This window comes from Neolamprologus multifasciatus, chromosome 13 (genome assembly GCF_963576455.1).
Source record: "Neolamprologus multifasciatus chromosome 13, fNeoMul1.2, whole genome shotgun sequence".
NCBI lineage: Eukaryota > Metazoa > Chordata > Actinopteri > Cichliformes > Cichlidae > Neolamprologus > Neolamprologus multifasciatus.
Window position 1 is genome coordinate 17,594,747 of NC_140451.1, and position 19,136 is coordinate 17,613,882.

Genomic DNA, 19,136 nt, shown 5'->3' on the forward strand with positions numbered 1-19,136 from the left:
TCTCTGACCATACAGACTCGTATCCTGGTGACTCATGGCATAAGCTTCCTGCCATACGTGGATGAAATAGTGGTTTTGGAGAATGGAGTCATTTCTGAAGTTGGATCCTATGAAAACCTTCGTGCCAGTGGAGGAACTTTTTCTAAGTTTCTCGACACATATGCCAAAGAGCAGAGCAATCAGAGAAATTCAGAAACAGGTGATTACAACCTTTTCTTAGTATATTAGCAACATAATCTGCACACATTACATGTTTTGTTAGTTGTGAAACCAAAACCTATGCTAAAATTATATAAGAATAAGAATAACTTTATTTATCCCGAGGGAAATTATTTTGTCATGTACATGCTCAAAGCAGCAGGAGGGACAGAGGAACAGATGAATAATATATACAATATATACAATAAGAATAGTAGTATACAGTAATATACAGTAGGATAGTGAAAGGCATAGTATCAAATAACTCTAACGAAGTAATATATATAACTATATCCTGGAGAATAAATAACTTAACTATCAGTGCAGGCGATTCTAGAAAGTGACATAGTATTGTGCAATAGAATAAAGGGAGTAGCAGCGTATGATGGGGGGGATGAAACAAATATTCAATAAGGTACTGTTGGGTAATATTGCACGGTCTGAAAGGGAACAGAATAATAGAATAGTCTCAGGATACCACTAATATGAATGGATTAAATTTCTTTTTGTCATCTTTTATGAATACTTTGTGTTGATGTTGTTCACATATTGACCCAAGTACCATAAATTACTGCCATATATGTAAAACACCATGTATATTGTTAATTTAGGTGAGGGCCAGGATGCAGAAGACATTGAGCTCTTCCCAGGCGGAGACAATGCCCAACCTGACGGTGCATTGGAGGACACTGTTTCTCTTACACTGGAGCAAGAAAACAGCATCCGCCGCAGCCAGCGCAATGGCAGGCAAGTTATAGATGAAACCAGGGAAACCGCTTGTTTCAAATAGCATCTTTAGCAGAATGTCCATTTCAATTTTTTTTCACCTTTTTTAGTGTCAGATTAAGAAGAAATAATTCCCTTACAAAATCTGCAAATGTTGATGAACCACAGAAAGGCCAGAAGCTTATAGAGAAGGAAACTATGGAAACAGGACAGGTAACAAAATGTTTTTGTACAACTAGCACAAGATTACAACAAATGATAGCCTGTTTCCTGAGTGCCGTCTCGCGCTGATTTCCAGGTGAAGCTTGCAGTGTTCCTGCAGTACCAGCGAGCCATGGGCTGGGGATATTCTGCCATGGTTTTCCTGATTTACTTCATCCAGACCGCTGCTTTCACCGGTCAGAATCTGTGGCTGAGTGACTGGACCGGTGATTCTGTGGAGTACTACAACATGACATACCCTTCCTGGAAGAGGGACACAAGGGTGGGAGTGTTCGGAGCTCTTGGAGTGGCTCAGGGTAACTGAACAGTCGTTCGTCGTTCCTTTTGTATTTGCAAATATTTTCAGGTTCATGTAAGTTAACATTAAGCAACTTTATGTCTTAAAGTAAGGAAAATTCCATACCCTGCTATTTAGGATACACTCGTTTTTAGAGCGTTATATAGACAACCTAAACATCCAGTTTTTTTATTGTACTAGAGGACTTGTGCACTGTGTGCGTTCGGTCCTTTGTCACAGGGACCCATGCTGCAAAGTGCATAGGCACCTATAACTTTTTAGGTTAATAAGTAGAGACAATTATGAGGAATGTATTGATATACAGAATTCAGTTAAGCTATTTAATGATTAAACTCTGATGGCCTATCTTAGCAAAATGGATTTCCAGCAATAATAGGAATTAGGCAAGGCAAGTTTATTTATATAGCACAATTCAACAACAAGGTAATAAATAAAAAAAGAAAGAAAAAAAAGCATGATTTAAAATTTATTAAAAAAAACAGTAGATAAAATCAGAACAGTAGATAAAATCAGTAGTTAAAATATAATAAGTTTTGAAATTTAAGCTTAAAAGTGTGGATTTGGTGTTTTATTCAAATGCAGCTGAGAATACGACCTTCAACCTGGATTTAAATAAACTGAGTGTTTCAGCTGATCTGAGGCTTTCTGGGAGTTTGTTCCAGATATATGGAGCATAAAAGCTGAAGGCAGCTTCTCCGTGTCTGGTTCTGACTCTGGGTGATAGGTTTGTAGCGTAAACCTATTCACTGGAACGTTAAGGACAATTTACTACACAGCCAAACAAGACACGAGTAGGCAAAGTTCTTCATGTTTCTCGTGCACGGGAGAGAACCGGACAAACGCCGTTCCTTCGCTTGACCCCAGTTGCTCTCGTCCGCTCCCCCGTAACACTGCTCTTTTATTGAGGTTACATGAATATGCATAGGTTCATTAACATACGACGCCTATATCTAAACATCTAAACAAAGAGTACCTTGCCTGTGCGGTGTGTGTGTGTGTGTGGTCAGAGTGTGACCCCATAAATGACTTCCCTAAACCATCTAAACAAAAGGCACTTAGACTAAAACAGATATAGCTACGTTAATCCTACCATAAAACAATAAAACAAAGTACGACCTCTTCCCATGCTCCCAGGATGTAGGTGTGGATTCCAGAACACTCTGGAATGCACACCAAGCCTTTGCAGCCTGCTAAAGATCACACATCCTATCACTACACAATCAATTATACACCTCTAAGCATATATGGTTAAATATTTCTAAGCATAAATGACAATCAACATTACAAAACCTAACACTGGGAACTGATAAAAGACCGGATCCAGATGACCTGAGGGATCTGGAAGGTTCATACTGGGTCAGGAGGTCACTGATGTATTTTGGTCCTAAACCATTCAGAGCTTTATAGACCAGCATCAGAACTTTAAAGTCTATCCTCTGACGGACAGGCAGCCAGTGTAAAGACCTCAGAGCTGGACTGATGTGGTCCACTTTTTTGGTCTTAGTGAGGACTCGAGCAGCAGAGTTCTGAATGAGCTGTAGATGTCTGACTGATTTTTTAGGTAGACCTGTAAAGATGCTGTTACAGTAATCAAGCCTGCTAAAGATGAATGCATGGACTAGTTTTTCCAGGTCCTGTTGAGACATCAGATCTTTTATCCTTGATATATTCTTGAGGTGATAGTAAGCTGATTTTGTTATTGTCTTAATGTGTTTTTCTAAGCTTAGGTCTGCATCCATCACTACACCCAAATTTCTCACCTGGTTTGTGGTTTGAAGATGTATAGATTGAAGTTCTCTGGTGACCTGTAATCGTTTTTCTTTGGCACCAAAGACTATTACTTCAGTTTTGACATTGTGATATATATTTGTGTGTCTTCTGCATAGCTATGATAATTTATTTTGTTGTTCTTTATCATCTGTGCCAGTGGGAGCATGTAAATGTTAAACAGAAGGGGTCCCAAGATGGAACCTTGGGGAACTCCACATGTGATACTTGTGGATACTTAGGGGAGATAGTAGAAAGATATGCTTGAAGAAGGTGGGTAGAAAGATAATTAAACTAGAGCAATGACATCAGTATGATATTGATGTCATGTGGAAAGTGGAAGTGTTGTACAACTAGGAGCCAAACATCCAGGAAGTAAAGAGATGATTAATTACAGTAATTTTTAAACTCACTATTACTAAATATAAAGGCTCAAGTTATCTTACTCACTGCAACATTAAGAGCAGCCTGAGACTGAGTTTATCACCAACAGTTATTTTTATTTAAATGGAAAATAAATAAAGGGAGAAGGACGAGATGAGTGAAAAAATACAGAGGAGTACAAAGGGAGGGAAAACATTTGTTATTTATTTGTCCTTTAACAGTATTTTATTTACACCTTTCAAATTTGTTTTTTTCCCCATTATTTTAATATAAATTGAAATCTAATGGAATAATAGTTGATATCAATATACCCCAGGAAATTATTGAAATTATCATTGAATTGTCAATGCTGCCATGGATAACAAGGAAATAGTGCCGGTTGCTCTATCATGTTGTAAACTGGGGACAAATTATATGTCAGAGTTATATGTTTTATTCCAGCTGTTTTATGTTGTAAATTAAGGACAAATAATCAAGACTGTCAATTTGGACCTTGGTTCAGCTTGAACTACATGCAGAGCATATATTGCTGATTGAACTATTTTTTTCCCATAAAAATAAGAATTGAATATGCCCTATTGCCCTATTATTATTTTCTAATAATAATAACAACCATTCTATATCAGTAGGCAGGAAAAAGCACACCTGAGTGTTACTGTAAGTTCAATGTTATGTTCACGGTGGATTTGTCTTTGTTAAAAATGTAGTTCTATTATTTAGAAATTTTCTTGTTTTTATTGCAGGTCTCTTTGTGTTCCTTGGCACACTGCTCCTAGCCAATGCTTCCATTGATGCATCTCGTATCCTGCATTCACGACTTCTTAACAACATCCTGCGAGTTCCTATGGTTTTCTTTGACACTTCACCTATTGGAAGAGTGATCAACCGCTTTGCCAAAGTAGGGTCTTGTAGTTCACTTTTTAAGGATTCTTTTCATGAATTTTAATATTTATTTTATCTTCTTGTGGCTTGTATGATTACAAGTACAAAGTATAACTAGTTTTTAATGTCATTTCTAAAATAACAGTGCTAAAAATTAAAAAACTAAACATTAAATTTAACATTAAAAAAGCTTTTATTTGTGTTTGCTGCAAGTTGTATATCTACTTGTATTATTTAATTTTTCCCACTTTAGCTTAAATGTTTGAATACAACCCTAAATATTCTTAAAAGTGTTAAAGTAAAAGTAAGTATAATTTTATTTGTATAGCACCTTTCAAGATAAATATCACAAAGTGCTTCACAGAGAAGTTAAAACATAAAAACAAAAATCAAGCAAGTTTAAAAAGATGAGTTTTTAGCTGTTTTTTTTTAAAGAGACCACTGAGTCCACAGACCTCAAGTTCAAAGGAAGAGAGTTCCACAGTCTGGGGGCCACAGTTACTAAAGCTCTGTCGCTCTTTGTTTTCAGCCTCATATAATGGACAACCAGCAAGCCCTGATCACATGACCTCGGGGACCTGCTGAGCATGTATAGATGTAAAAGATCACTGATATATGTTGGTGCTTTCCATGCAGGGCCCTGAACGTCAGAGTCATAATCTTAATCTTAAAGTGAATTTAATAGGGAGCCACTGCAGCTGGATCAGCAGGCATGTGGCACGGGAGTACTTAGAAGTCTTGGTCAGAAGCTTTGCAGCAGCGTTCTGAACAACTTACAGATGCTCCAAAGAGGCTTTCCATAGACAAGTGAACAAAGAATTACAATACTCCAAACAAGATGAAACAAATGCATGTATGACAATTTCCAGTTCTGAGTGTGATACAATGGGACTCAGCTTAGCAATATTTCTCAAGTGATAAAATCAGGAGTGGACCAGAGATTTAGCATGAATGTCCAAAGTCAGAGCTGAGTCAAAAGTTACACCAAGGTTCCTGATAGAAGGTTTGGCAAATATAGAACATGACCCTGAGATTTCCATAACCATAGGTACAATTGTTTTAGGAGCACAAACAAGGACTTCAGTTTTCACCTCATTAAGTTGAAGAAAGTTATCAGCCATCCAACCTCTAATTGAGTCCATGCACCTATGCAAAATCTGTAGCTTGGAAATGTAAAGAAACTGTTCGTTCTTTAAGTCTTTCTTTAAAGAGGCTTTCTTCCCAATTGCCTCCTCAAGTATACAGTTCAGTTAAATTTTATTTATCTAGTGCTGACGCACAGTAACAGTCACTGAAGGTACATTATATTGTAATGGTATCTTACAACAATCGAGAAAAAACCCTCAAACAATCAGATGACTCCCTATGAGTCAGTACTTGGTGGCAGTTGGAATGAAAAACGTCCTTTTAACAGGAAGAAACTTCTGGCAAAACTAGACTCAGAGACGCCGTCTGTTTGGGGGTGAAAGAAGGGAGACGAGTCAAAGACATGCCGTGGAAGAGAGCCAGAGATTAATAATAATTAATAATTAAATGCAGAGTGGTGTATAAACACAACATATGAAATAAATCAATATACTGATCTATTTTATTTTATTTTATTTACACAGTACCAAATCAAAACAATTTGCTGTAATGCAGTAATATGGTTGTAGTGCTGTTGTCTCTGTTAGCTGCTGCTACTAAATTCAGCCACTTGTAGAAAAAGGGAAGAAGGAGCTAATTTCTCTTGTATCCTCAAATCCTACTTACAACAGCCAAAGGGTCTTAATGGACTAATAATTAATTATTAAATTATTAAGTCTTTAGAGTGGCTGTAAGACTATATTCTTTGACTCAGCTATAATCTTTGGAATAACTCAAAACTTTAAAAGTGTTTAGTCACTGATGATGACTTATCATTGACATTTTCTCCAATATCCTGACTTTAGCTTTTATAATACTTGAATTCATTCTTCTAGTATTATTTACACTTATAATTTTGCTAGATATGGACTTATTATGTCTTTAAATGTGCATTATAATTCAAATTGACCTGTGACTTTAATAAATACTAACTCTTGGAATATTATCCCAAAGGACATTTTTACCATAGATGAGGCCATTCCTGCTTCCTTGCGCTCCTGCCTTCTGTGTCTGATGTCTGTACTGGGGACAGTATTTGTCATCTGCCTGGCAACTCCATTCTTTGCCATAGTTATCATTCCTCTGGCCCTGATCTACTTCTTTGTACAGGTAAGCTAAACAAGGTAAAAAAGCTACCCTAACTTTCCTATAGTATGAAATGCAAACTGATTTTGTTTTGTCTTTCTCTCTACACCCAGCGCTTTTATATTGCCGCTTCAAGACAGCTGCGCCGGCTGGACTCGGTGTCTCGCTCACCGATATACTCTCACTTTGCTGAGACGGTGTCTGGCCTGTCGGTGATAAGAGCCTACAAGCATCAAGAAAGGTTTCTTAAACACAATGAAGTAACTATAGATGAGAACCTCAAAAGTATCTACCTGCGGATCGTGTCTGACAGGTCAGACATTGAACAGTGTAGCTGCAAACACAGATAAGCATGTGATGCTAATTGATGAGACCCTAAAATTTGTTTGTGTGCATATTTGTGGGGTTTGTTTTCTTGACAGATGGCTGGCCATACGTCTGGAGTTTGTTGGAAACCTGGTGGTGTTTTTTGCTGCTCTGTTTGCTGTCATTTCCAGAGATTCTATTGACAGTAATGTGGTTGGCCTATCTGTATCATATGCCCTAAATGTATGTCACAAAAACACTCAGAATTTATCCTTATTTCATCAGTGTTTATATGTGTGATATTACTAAAATGCAGAAATGATGTAAACACAGACCTCTCTCCTGTTGGGGTTCTGCAGGTAACCCAGACCCTCAACTGGCTGGTGATGACGACCTCAGCGCTGGAGACCAATATTGTAGCTGTGGAGAGAGTGAACGAATACACTCAGCTTAAGAGCGAGGCATGTAGAAATACTTTGTGAGCAAGACATTATTTATCCATCCATCCATTCTCTTTATGTCTATCCTTATCTGGGTCACGGGGATGCTGGAGCCTAACCCGGCTACCATAGAGTGTGTGGGTGCTAACTACCATGCTGCCATACGACATTATTTGTACTTTGGTTAAATTAAAATCTACTCTTTTCTTAAACAGGACATGAATTTTAAGATTTCCGCAGGCTGTGAGTTTATTGTAACTCTGACAGTTCAACCGGAATCTAATAAGCTTGGGTGCGACATCAACTGCAATGTTTGCTCTCTGTACAGTGATAATACTTTTATTCCCAGCTGCTGTTTCTCCACTGTTTCTTAACATACCTCCGATAATAGTTCAGATAACTGTCAAACAAACAAGATTTTGATGCAACAATTTCATTTTCTGTTTCACTGACTTTTGATTTCACATGTTTGAACTCCATCTGTTATATTTGAGTTGGGTTGTTTATTCATATTGGCACCAGAGCTGCACTGATTAGCACGTCCCATCATGAGCTGTTCATACTGAATTTAATCTGAGTTAGAATATAACATTGCACATGTACACTTGGCCTTGATTGTTAATCTTGGTTGCATATTTTCATTTGAGCTATTTAATTTTTTACCAAGCGTGACATCTTTTTAAGTTTTCTTTTTTTCCTTTATTTTAGTGGTGTATGCATGTATGTCTGTATGTATGGCGTCCGTATAATTTTATTTCCTATCTATCTTGGTTTGAATATTAATGCACAACATATAAAAGAGCTACCTTAGCTCAATTTGTTAGCTTTTGTATTATATTACACATGCGTTCTGCTTCTTTTTCTGTTGGTACAGGCTGACTGGGTAACTGACACTCGACCTCCACAGACGTGGCCAGAGGCAGGAAGAGTGCAATTTGAGAACTACAAAGTCCGTTACAGACCTGAATTGGATTTAGTGCTGCATGGAATCACTTGTGACATCAACAGCACTGAGAAGGTATGTGTGTGAGTGTGAGAGGGAGAGTCTCCATATATGTATAAAGTTCCTGTAAAAGTTATAGGTTTTACTGTATCTGATATGTTAACCAAAGATACAGAAGCATGTACTGCTAAAAAAGAAAAAGAAAAAAAAATTGGATGGACATTAAATCATTGGGAAGTTTTTTCTCTCTCATTGAAAAATCCATAATATATAAAATTGTCCCACTATTTTTTTTTAATTTAAAAGGTTAACTATTAACAATGTGTGCAAGCTTTCTGCTGGCCGAGATTGGCCAACTGTATCTAAAATGTAGCTTCCAGATACAGACCTGCACATTATTTTGTATTTGAGTTTAGAAAAGCTATTTACGTTGAAATTTATAATTTGGACTTTGTGCTGTAAGACATTGACATTCTATTGTTTGGGGTTTTTTAATGTCTTATAGACAAATCTATTAATCAGTTACTCAAGAAAGATGCCACAGATCAATCTGTGTTGACAATAATTACATATAATTAAACTGTAAAAATAATGTGAGCTATCAGTTTTTCTTTTAATTCATACATTATGTGTATTACTTTAAATTATAATCAGCTGTGATATGTAAACATGTAACTAGTCTATGGGCAGTTGTTCCCAAACGTTTTTTTGCTAGGCTGGAATATTCAACATTGCTATCAATACATCCATCCATCCATCTTCTTGCGCTTATCCAGGACCGATTCGCGGGGCCAGCAGCCTAATCAGAGAAGCCCAGATCTCCCTCTACCTAGTCACCTCCTCTAGCTTATCCAGGGGAACACCAAGGCGTTTCCAGGCCAGCCAAGAGATATAATCTCTCCATGGTTTCCTGGGTCTTTGCTTTCCTGCTGAAGACCATGGCCTCAGATTTGGAGGTGCTGATTTTCATTCCCACCGCTTCACACTCGGCTGCAAACCATTCCAGTGAGAGCTGGAGGCCATTACCCGATGAAGCCAACAGAACCACATCATCTGCAAAAAGCAGAGATGAGATTCTTAGACCACTCAAGTGAAAGCCTTCCATCACTTGGCTACGCCTAAAAATTCTATCCATAAAAATTATGACCAGAAGAGCAGCCCTGGCAGAGCCCATCACCAGACAAGAACAAGCCTGACATTGCCAGCTATGCGGACCAAGCTCTTGCAACGGTTGTATAAGGATTGAATGGCCCGTAGCAATGGGCCAAGGATCTCATACTCCTTGAGCACTGGACACTCCAAGGGACACGGTCGAATGCCTTCTCTATGTCCACAAAACACATGTAGACTGGTTGGGCAAACTCCCATGCACACTCAAGTATCCTTGAGAGGATAAAGAGCTGGTCCAGTGTTCGACAACCAGGACAAAAACCGCATGGTTCCTCCTGTATCCGAGGTTCGACTAACGGACAGACCCTTCTTTCCAGCACCCTGGCATAGACTTTCCCGGGGAGGCTGAGGAGTGTGATCCCCCATAGTTGAAACACACCCTCCGGTCCCCCTTCTTAAAAATGGGAACCATCTATCAATCAATAGGTACCGCCCCTGATGTCCACGCAACATTGTAGAGGTGTGTCAACCAGTACAGCCCTACAATATCTAGAGCCTTCAGGGCATACCTCATCCACCCCAGGGGCTCTGCCACCAAGAAGTTTTTTGGTCTGCGTTGAAGATCTCGCAGACTGGGGCCTCTGCTAAGCAATTCCCAGCACACCCTCACTATACATTTAGGTGCACCAGGCCTGTCCAGCGTCCTCCTCCGCCACCTGATCCAACTCACCATCAGGTGGTGATCAGCTGACAGCTCAGCCCCTCTCTTTATCTGAGTGTCCAGAGCATATGGCCACAGGTCTGGTGATACAATTACAAAATCCATCATCAACCTGTGGTCTAGAGCATCCTGGTGCTACATGCACTTATGGACACTCTTATGTTAGAACATGGTGTTCGTTATGTCCAAACTGTGGTTTGCACAGAAGTCCAACAACAAAACACCGCTCGGGTTCAGATCCGGGAGGCCGTTCCTCCCAGTCATGCTCCTCCAGGTCTCCCTGTTGTTCCCCACGTATGCACTGAAGTCTCCCAATAGGACAACAGAGTCCCCAATGGATTAGGGTAAGATCAAACACTGACAACTTTGAAATATTGGTGTCAAAGTAAAACTTAGTAAAGACTGTCTGCATTGCAACAACATATATCACGGAATTACTACAAATAGCAGTGATGACTATAAGCACTATAAAATATCTGCTACCTCTGAAAAATGTTGCTTCTTTCTGTAACACATAACATTACTGAAATGTCTAAGATCTTATACAAACTAAGTACAGACTGAGTATATTTGCTTATTATTGCATTATTTATTGCTATACTGTTAAATACAATTTATATCCAGAAAGAAAAATTAGTAGATTTTTTTTTTCAAATATGCGCCAGCTGTTATTTTGATCTTATGTGTTTTCTCTCACTGCATTCAGATTGGTATTGTCGGTCGCACAGGAGCTGGGAAATCAAGTCTTACCAACTGCCTGTTTAGAATTATTGAAGCTGCTGAAGGTTGCATCCTCATTGATGATGTAGATATCGCTACAATAGGCCTGCATGACCTGAGACACAGACTCACAATTATACCACAGGTATACACATAAATATAAACAATAACCTTGTCAAAGAATTTGATATTTATAAAAGTACACTGATATTTGTAATCCCATGTGCACAGGATCCCGTTTTGTTCTCGGGGTCATTGAGGAGGAATCTGGATCCATTTGACAGGTTCAGTGATGAGGAGATTTGGAGAGTGCTGGAGCTCTCTCATCTAAAGAGCTATGTATCAGGGCTGCAGGAAGGGTTACAGCACAAAGTGGCAGAGGGAGGAGAAAACCTCAGGTGGGTAATAAAATTAACAATACGGCCTCTGGGTATAAGTTATATATAAGTATACGTTTTGTACAGTTCGTTATTCTAAACCTTAAGTAATGTTCTGCAAAACATACATAACTTTAATTTTATTTGAACACATGAGTGTCATTTGTGCTTTACTTTTTTCTTTTGCAAAAAAACCTCTTAAGATATCAATTCTTTAATACAATACAGTGTTGGGCAGAGGCAGCTGCTGTGTCTGGCTCGAGCTCTCCTGAGAAAGTCACGTATCCTAATTCTGGATGAAGCCACAGCAGCTGTTGACCTGGAGACAGACGACCTGATTCAGAACACCATCCGCAAAGAGTTCTCAGACTGCACAGTCCTTACCATCGCCCACCGCCTGCACAGTATCATGGACAGCTCTAGGTGAGTTATGCCTTTTCCCTTAACATTTTTGGATGAAATTTTTGGAATTCATGACAATGTTTTTCTGACATGAAGCATAAGTTTGGTCTTCTTTTACTTCTGGTTTAGTGAATTTTGGTTGGAGGTTGGCAAAACATGTAGTTTGAGAATCTATGAGATATCGGCTTTCAGCACCCAACAGCATGTACATGTACGTGCCGTCGGATCTTGCTTTGTGTTTACCCTGGTTTAGCTGTATGGTGATTGCTGAAATAGTTTGGTAAGCTTTAAGCTGGTGTTTCTGGAAAATACATTTATATTAAAAAAGGATTTCAGGATTTACTGAATCGATATTGCATTATTCAAAATAAAAATGATTTGAATCAGTAAATCGATTTTTTTAAACCCACTCCTAATCTAATACATGAGAGTAATATTTGACCAAATGATCTAGACCAAGGGGTACTGACTCTCTGTTTTCCATTAGTAGTTTTAACATTTGGACTTTACCTTAACCTAAACTTACTTTACTGTAAGTTACTTTATTTTGGCTAAAACGTTGAGCCGACTATCTGATACTGTGCATTTGTAGGTCTTCTGTGTTCTTTTCATTACTTAGATTATTTTGCTTTCCATTTCTGTTCTGTTTTGGTTTATACTTTGGTGTTTCAGCAGTTAACGTGACAAAAGTTCCACATGTGTGAGGTCAAAGTTAGCCTCAAATTTGTCAAGAAGTTACATCACTAGTAACTTCACTTGGATTCAATGAATCTTTAAATGGGTATCTGCTAGATAGTTCTGCTAGTTTAGCAGGACATTATAAAAGTGAACAACTAGCAGTACAACAGATTGGTCCTGACCTCAACCTTGTAATAAAAGGCAGCACTATTTGTGTAACCCTTTAAACTTTGATTCCTTAGAATAATGAGCGTACCCTTTCCCTCCAGTGTCTGTTTGTATCTCCCCTGAGTTAACTGTTCACAGAGACAGCACAAATATTTACACATCAGTTTTCACTTTTGAGCTGGGCCTGCCAAAGCCACACAGTATGGACTTTTCTCAGTGGGCTACTATTAAATCCTGTGTGTCTTTCCAACAGGGTGATGGTGCTTGATGCTGGAAAAATAGTGGAATTTGATTCGCCGAGCAACCTGCTTGAAAATGAAGGTCATTTCTACGCCATGGCAAAGGATGCTGGGATAACACTAGAAAGCAACACACATTTATAATCTATACTTCTACTGTTCTTTTAGGGAAGATTTAGGGCACAATTTTTTGTGTATGTGTTTTATTTGTAGGTTACATTGTGAAGACCTGATTTTACTTTTATGCAAAGAAACACTGACATATGTGTCGTATCTATAGTGAACAACATGGGGAAACCTATTGTATATGTAACACATTTTATGTGTGAAAAATAAAATTTCTTTCTGAAATCATGCTTAACTGGTTTTAATTTCGAAAAACTCTTTTTTGATACAATGTTATCAGTCTATTCATCAGGCCTCTGCATCCATTTACATCCATCTATTAAAATTGGCTTTGGAATGGATAAAGCAAGCTAATATTAGGCTTCGGGAATGGTCTTCCCAACCCTAACCTCAACCTTACTGAAAATTTGTGGATTACACTTAAAAACCAGTTCTATGCTAGAAAACTCACCCATTTAAACTCTACCAATTCTGTCCAGATGATTGGTCAAATATCCAGCCATAATTACTCCAGAATCTTGTTGAAAGCAACCAAAAATGTCACCCTGAGGTGTAACTTACAAAGGGACGTTTGACCAAATATTAGTGGACACGTATTTATATGTTTGACCCTGTTTTGATTAGAGAAAATCCAAAATAAATTCATCCTGTGCACCCAATTCTTGTTTTTTAAAGTGACTCAGGATGTATGCTGTACAATCATTTCATCCTGGAAAACTAAAAATCATTAAAAGCCAAAAACACAGAATGACATTCATATCAATGATGAGTTTATGTAAATGTTTGACCACAACTGTATGTGTACTTATGACAAAGTGGAAGTAGAGTACTTTTCTTGTTTTAAAGTCAGACAACAGTCATTTATCAAAACCTTAGTGGTTTTAAATATTTATGTAGAAAATAACAGCAAAAGGGATCTAATGACCCCACTCCCTCCAAATCCCTAAATCCCCTCCCCCTTTTCAGTAGGTTAAAAGAGCATGGTAAGACTTATGCAAGTCCTTCACCTTTTTTCCCTCTCTCAGGAGCTTATTTGCGCAAATTACAAACCTTGATTCTGTAAATGATTTTGCTATATCGGTTCAATTTTCTCATTGACTCACTAGAAAGCCTGTAGTGTACTTTTTGTAGAAACCAGGCACAGATTCGATTCTTGTATTCTCTACGCTAATCCAGCACCTCTCTGTTGAATTAATGTTGTTTCTGTGTAGAGGCAATAAGTAACTTTTTTTGTCTGCTTAAAAAACCTCACGGATCAAAGTCCCTTACAGCCACATCCTACAATTGTCAGTGAACTGTGGGTGGACAGAGGAGAAAGCAGCAGTATTTGAGTAAAACGCGGCAGTAGTGGGGCAGAGGGTGAGAGGCGTCGGCTTGTCTGGTCAGCTGAGGTTGACTGAAGCTATCACTGTAAAGCATGTGTGCTGCAGCTCTGGATGAGTACTGTGGGTCCATTTTTTGGGTGAGTTAAACAAGCAGAAAGACTGAAGAATTAATTCAAACAAACATATCAGACTAGTAACATACAAAGTAAATTGTCTGGAATGTAAGTTGAGAATGACAGCAAACAGACATATAACACCTTATAATACCATGTCAGGGACATGTTGATGTCATAGTTTTTGGCATTTATTTATTCATTTATTTTAAAGATCTTTTTTTTTTTTTTTTTTTTTTTAACTTTTTTATGCTTTGGAGAAATAAAAGCTGTAAGAAAAGTGAAGCTGATAAAAAGGCAGTAGAAATGAAAGATGTACGTGTAAAAAGCTGTTCATGTTATTGTGTCAGTCTGTTCAACACAGATTGGACAAACAGGAAGGTCATGGTTTCTATTTGTCACAGCAACTATGAAAGACATCTTCCAAAAAGGCAGAAAAGAAAATAATTAACTTTCTGGTTTCAGACAGTTTCTGGTTTCAGAGAGTTAATCAGTTTCATTTTTTTTAAAAACAACTTTCTGGTTGCCTTAGAAGGGCAGCAGGACTTTGTTATGCATGTGTGTTTGTGTCCTTCAGAATGCTTCATATCTGAAGCGACCAGACCCAGACCTTCCACTATGTGCGGAACAGACAGTTCTTGTCTGGATCCCCCTTTGTTTCCTGTGGCTCTGTGCCCCATGGCACCTGCTGGCTCTCTGTCAGAGTGCAAATGTAAACACAAAACAGCTGTCCAAGCTCTACATCTGCAAACAGGTAAGAAATACCATCTAATAAAGGCATCTTCATAAAGAAAAATTGTTGTTTCAGTTCATAGCTTAGGTAGCTGTCTTCTAGTTTCAAATGTTTAACTGTATACTGTAAAGAAATATTTTTTACTGTAAAGTTTTCAGGATTTACAGGAAAAACTGAATTTGTTTTTTAATACATAAAATATGAATCAAATTACAGTAAAATGACAGTAAAAGATGACAAAATGACATTAAAAGTAGTTTATGTACCTTTACTTGGATTTGTTGACAATTAACACATTTGTTGTGTTTTGATGGAAGCATTTGTTGCGCATTCTTTTTATCTTGGGTAAAAGAAGGATGTAGTCTGAATCCAAGTTTCTAATCATTTATTGCCTCAGGCAGTTCAACCCATAAGCATGTACATGGATCTCTTTGATTCAGAAAACCACAGTCTGCAAGCAGTTAGCTGTAACCAACGTCCTGAAAGAGAGCGACCTTTACTTAACATTACAGAGAATTATGTATGACGCTTTTAATTGGTCAAAACTGTTGGGGAGACGCCGTGGTTTAGACTTGGCTTTCCCTCGTCGGCCCAAAGGCTGGTCGCAGCCTTCTGGCACTACGCTTTCCTCCGGTCAGGCGAGGACACATCTGGGGTGGTAACCTGTCTCTCCTATTTCTGTATAACAGCCTGGTTTCATGTGACAGTGGTCACGGTGGTATGTGAAATGCATACTTATTCCAGGCTTTGGTATTGTTCACTATACTGCAGCCGAAATCGTAAAAATGCATATAAAGTATGATTCATGAAATATTTGACCTCACACATTCATCCCAAGAAAATGGTGACAACATCTATAAATGTTCCTTTTATGAGTAAATAATTTCCATTTAGTATTTGTAAATAATTTAAAAAATGCTGCATTTTTTATTGGTTATGTACTTTTTAGAATTATTGACCAAAACTGGTAAATATACCATAAACCTATAAAAACAGAAATACATATTTTATATTATTCTCAAGATATATTAATGAGTTTGGACAATTCATGTTAAATGCCCATGAAATCACAGGATTGTATAATTAAAAATACTATATGATTTAATAGCATTTTAATAGCATTGAGGTTACATGAATATACATGAATATGCATAGGCTCATCAACATATGACGTCTACATACAAACAAAAAGTACCTTGTCTGTGTGTGTGTGTGTGTGTGTGTGTGTGTGTGGGGGGGGGGGGGTCAGAGTGTGACCCCATAAATGACTTCCCTAAACCTGCTGGTCTGGAAGTCCAGCAGTTCATCTAAACAAAAGGCACTTAGACTAAAACAGATATAGCTATGTTTATCCTACCATATAACAATAAGAGAAGGTATGCCCTCTCCCATGCTCCCAGAATGTGGGTGTGAATGCCAGAACACTCTGGAATCCACACAAAGCCTTTGCAGACTATTAAGGATCACACATCCTATCACTACACAATCAATTATACACCTCTAAGCATATATGGTTAAATATTTCTAAGCATAAATGACAATAAACAATACAAATCTAACATTTCCCCCTTTTTGACCTTTATGCTAGAAAAGTCCCCAGTTATGATCACCTCATGTCTGACAGTGTAAATGCAAACATTTTTATACACAGCATATGTCAATCACCCTAAATGACTGTAAAAGTACACAGTTTAACAAATGTATTAGCAGTTATCCCATTCCTCATTGATCTCATCCAATGGCAAACTGCATCCTACGAGCAAACAAATGAATTGTTAACTTAATAGTTAAAATAAGAAAGTAACATTTTCAAAAACATCCCAGCTTGGTGGTGCTTCCTCCGCAAGACATGTAAATCACACGTCTCTCTGCAGAGTGGTTTAAGGTCTGCGGGACGTCATAAATGTATCTTCCAGTTGTTTCCATTACTGTCCATAGGATCAGAGTCCAAATGTATGCAGAATAAACATTCAAACATACCAGTTGGGTTTGTTGTTTGTCAACATGGGTCTCAGCTATCGTGAAAGCTGCAGACCTCTTCAGCACTCTAGTTTTATGGCCTCTACCAACCCCCATCACCTCACTTCAGGCCTTCGTCCTGCGAGGGGGATACTTATGACTCTTCTACTGTCCATCCTCTGCAGAAAAACCCCTCTGTGGAAAGGGTGCTGGGTCCAGTTATCTTACTGCTGTTATGATTCCAGCAGTCTTCAGTGTGTCATCGTATGCACAGTACAGTGACACAGCATTAGGTGATGTTCATAGGAAACTGCTGTCATCACCACCATAGCTTCTGGTTCCTGTGCTTTTCACAGAATCATGATGTCATCCTTGGACTCCCTCTGCGCTGTCGATGGAGCGTGGCATACTCCCCTCATCCTTCAGGTGCCCGTCTATCGTCCACAATTTCCTCTTTTGGCCTCTGGAAAGCCCCCTGGCACAGCTCTCATTCCAACGCAGCTTCATGATCCTTGCTGTGGCTCCGAAATCTGATCTCATGACGGGCCCCAACCAGCTCGACCTTTGACCACATTCTTTAGTTCAGTGAAATTCACTTATAGGCCATCAAAGCCTCATCTGAACCTGGATGCAACATTTGCATAGGTTTAATACCCGTAAATGAACTGTTAATCCCACAAATCACTGCAACAATCATGAAAACATAGTTTAGAAAACATAGAAAACATAGTTTCATGTAATTCATGTAATTCTGGACCCCTCTTGACGCATGGACACTCCCATGAGTCAACTCATCAAAACCAGATTCCTGTCTGAAAGAAAAATGTTAGCTAGATCACGTCCCAGGCAACATCAGGGTGTCTCCACCTCTGGAGCAGCACCACCCCGGACCTACAATCCTGCAATAAAAGATGTCAGTGGGTTTTGCATATTAAGTTTGCTTAAAAACTGGCTCCACCAGGAGCCTGCATACACACCATCATGGCCTGGAAAACAAGATTTGGAAGTGAAATCAAATTTCATACTTATAAACAATTGTATCATAAGAGCAATAAAGTATTCAGCACCAGCAAGACAAGTATCATGTGCAGGCTTTCTCAAATCAGTAAACTACAATTATTACCATAATTTGCCTCAGACATGGATCATCCCATGTACTCAGTTGACATTAATGTAAACGGTGACTTCCCTTAAGCAAAGTCACTCCACTTATATATTACTAGGAGCTCAATAGTGGCCAGCTAATGAGCCCCATATTAAACTATTCCACAAACACTGCATCTCTTATTTGCTTTCTCATGTTACTTGTCCATCTCTGCTGAATCCTCTACATGCACTCTTAGAAAAACAAACATTAGCAACACACATAGATCATCCTGGTGACCAGGCGCAGGTCGACAGGTTCCAGAGGTGCTATAAAAAGACTATAAAGTTAACCATCCATAGCTGTGAAAAGAAGTGACACTAGTTTCAACACAGGAAACGTCTCACATGTTATTCACATTGTCAAAGTAACCTTCACATTTTCCCAAAAACACAGTGTAACAGCATCACCAACTCATAACCTATAAACACAGTTTCTTCACACATGAGCCCAGAAATCCTGTGGCAGAAAAACATTAACCAATTGCCCTGTTATAAATCACATGATCAAATCACATGAAGAACTGTAATGCTGTAGAGAAGAAAATGCAAATGTTAGCGCTGCGCAGATGTATACACACTTTGTCACAGTTTCCTCTGTGAGCAACACAAGCCTATAAATAACACCCCTGGTAGATGCACAGACACAGAAAGTGGCATTTAAAAGCTAAATCAGTATGGCCAAAGCTCACGCAACCTCGAATGTTGCTGTCATCTTTCTGCTCCTGTAAAAAGAAACACACATAAATTCATCCATCCTTTCGTCCTGTCTAGGTGGAGGTTAACCTTGCGTAGTGGTCAATTCTTGTCAGCTTTTGTCAGCTTTTACCAGTCAGTTTCTTTTTTCTCTTTCACTCATTCATTCATACATTCCTTCTTTGCTGATAGTGGAACCTATCGTCGCATTTAGTTTCCACCCTCAGCAAAATGACGTCATTTCAAAAG

General features: G+C 38.5%; 2 protein-coding genes across 4 annotated transcripts in view; both read left to right on the plus strand.

Moving 5' to 3' along the window:
• Positions 1-13,089, plus strand: part of LOC146505363 (ATP-binding cassette sub-family C member 2-like) — a 35,807-nt gene extending 22,718 nt beyond the window's left edge. The window contains exons 19-32 of one of the 3 annotated variants that reach the window (XM_085181757.1): positions 16-199; positions 810-945; positions 1,035-1,137; positions 1,223-1,442; positions 4,339-4,493; positions 6,557-6,712; positions 6,802-7,001; positions 7,111-7,237; positions 7,354-7,455; positions 8,309-8,452; positions 10,915-11,073; positions 11,160-11,326; positions 11,534-11,728; positions 12,807-13,089. In XM_085181757.1, coding sequence (XP_085037883.1) covers positions 16-199; positions 810-945; positions 1,035-1,137; positions 1,223-1,442; positions 4,339-4,493; positions 6,557-6,712; positions 6,802-7,001; positions 7,111-7,237; positions 7,354-7,455; positions 8,309-8,452; positions 10,915-11,073; positions 11,160-11,326; positions 11,534-11,728; positions 12,807-12,936 — 2,178 coding nt within the window. In that variant the 3' untranslated portion in view covers positions 12,937-13,089. Of the gene's footprint in view, positions 1-15; positions 200-809; positions 946-1,034; positions 1,138-1,222; positions 1,443-4,338; positions 4,494-6,556; positions 6,713-6,801; positions 7,002-7,110; positions 7,238-7,353; positions 7,473-8,308; positions 8,453-9,153; positions 10,553-10,914; positions 11,074-11,159; positions 11,327-11,533; positions 11,729-12,806 lie in introns of those variants that run through there. The other 2 variants (XR_014877421.1, XM_085181758.1) reach the window with 2 other exon arrangements.
• A 133-nt stretch (positions 13,090-13,222) lies between these two features.
• Positions 13,223-19,136, plus strand: part of LOC146505364 (ATP-binding cassette sub-family C member 2-like) — a 49,986-nt gene continuing 44,072 nt past the window's right edge. The window contains exons 1-2 of the mRNA XM_085181777.1: positions 13,223-14,380; positions 14,934-15,110. Coding sequence (XP_085037903.1) covers positions 14,336-14,380; positions 14,934-15,110 — 222 coding nt within the window. The 5' untranslated portion in view covers positions 13,223-14,335. The remainder of the gene's footprint in view (positions 14,381-14,933; positions 15,111-19,136) is intronic.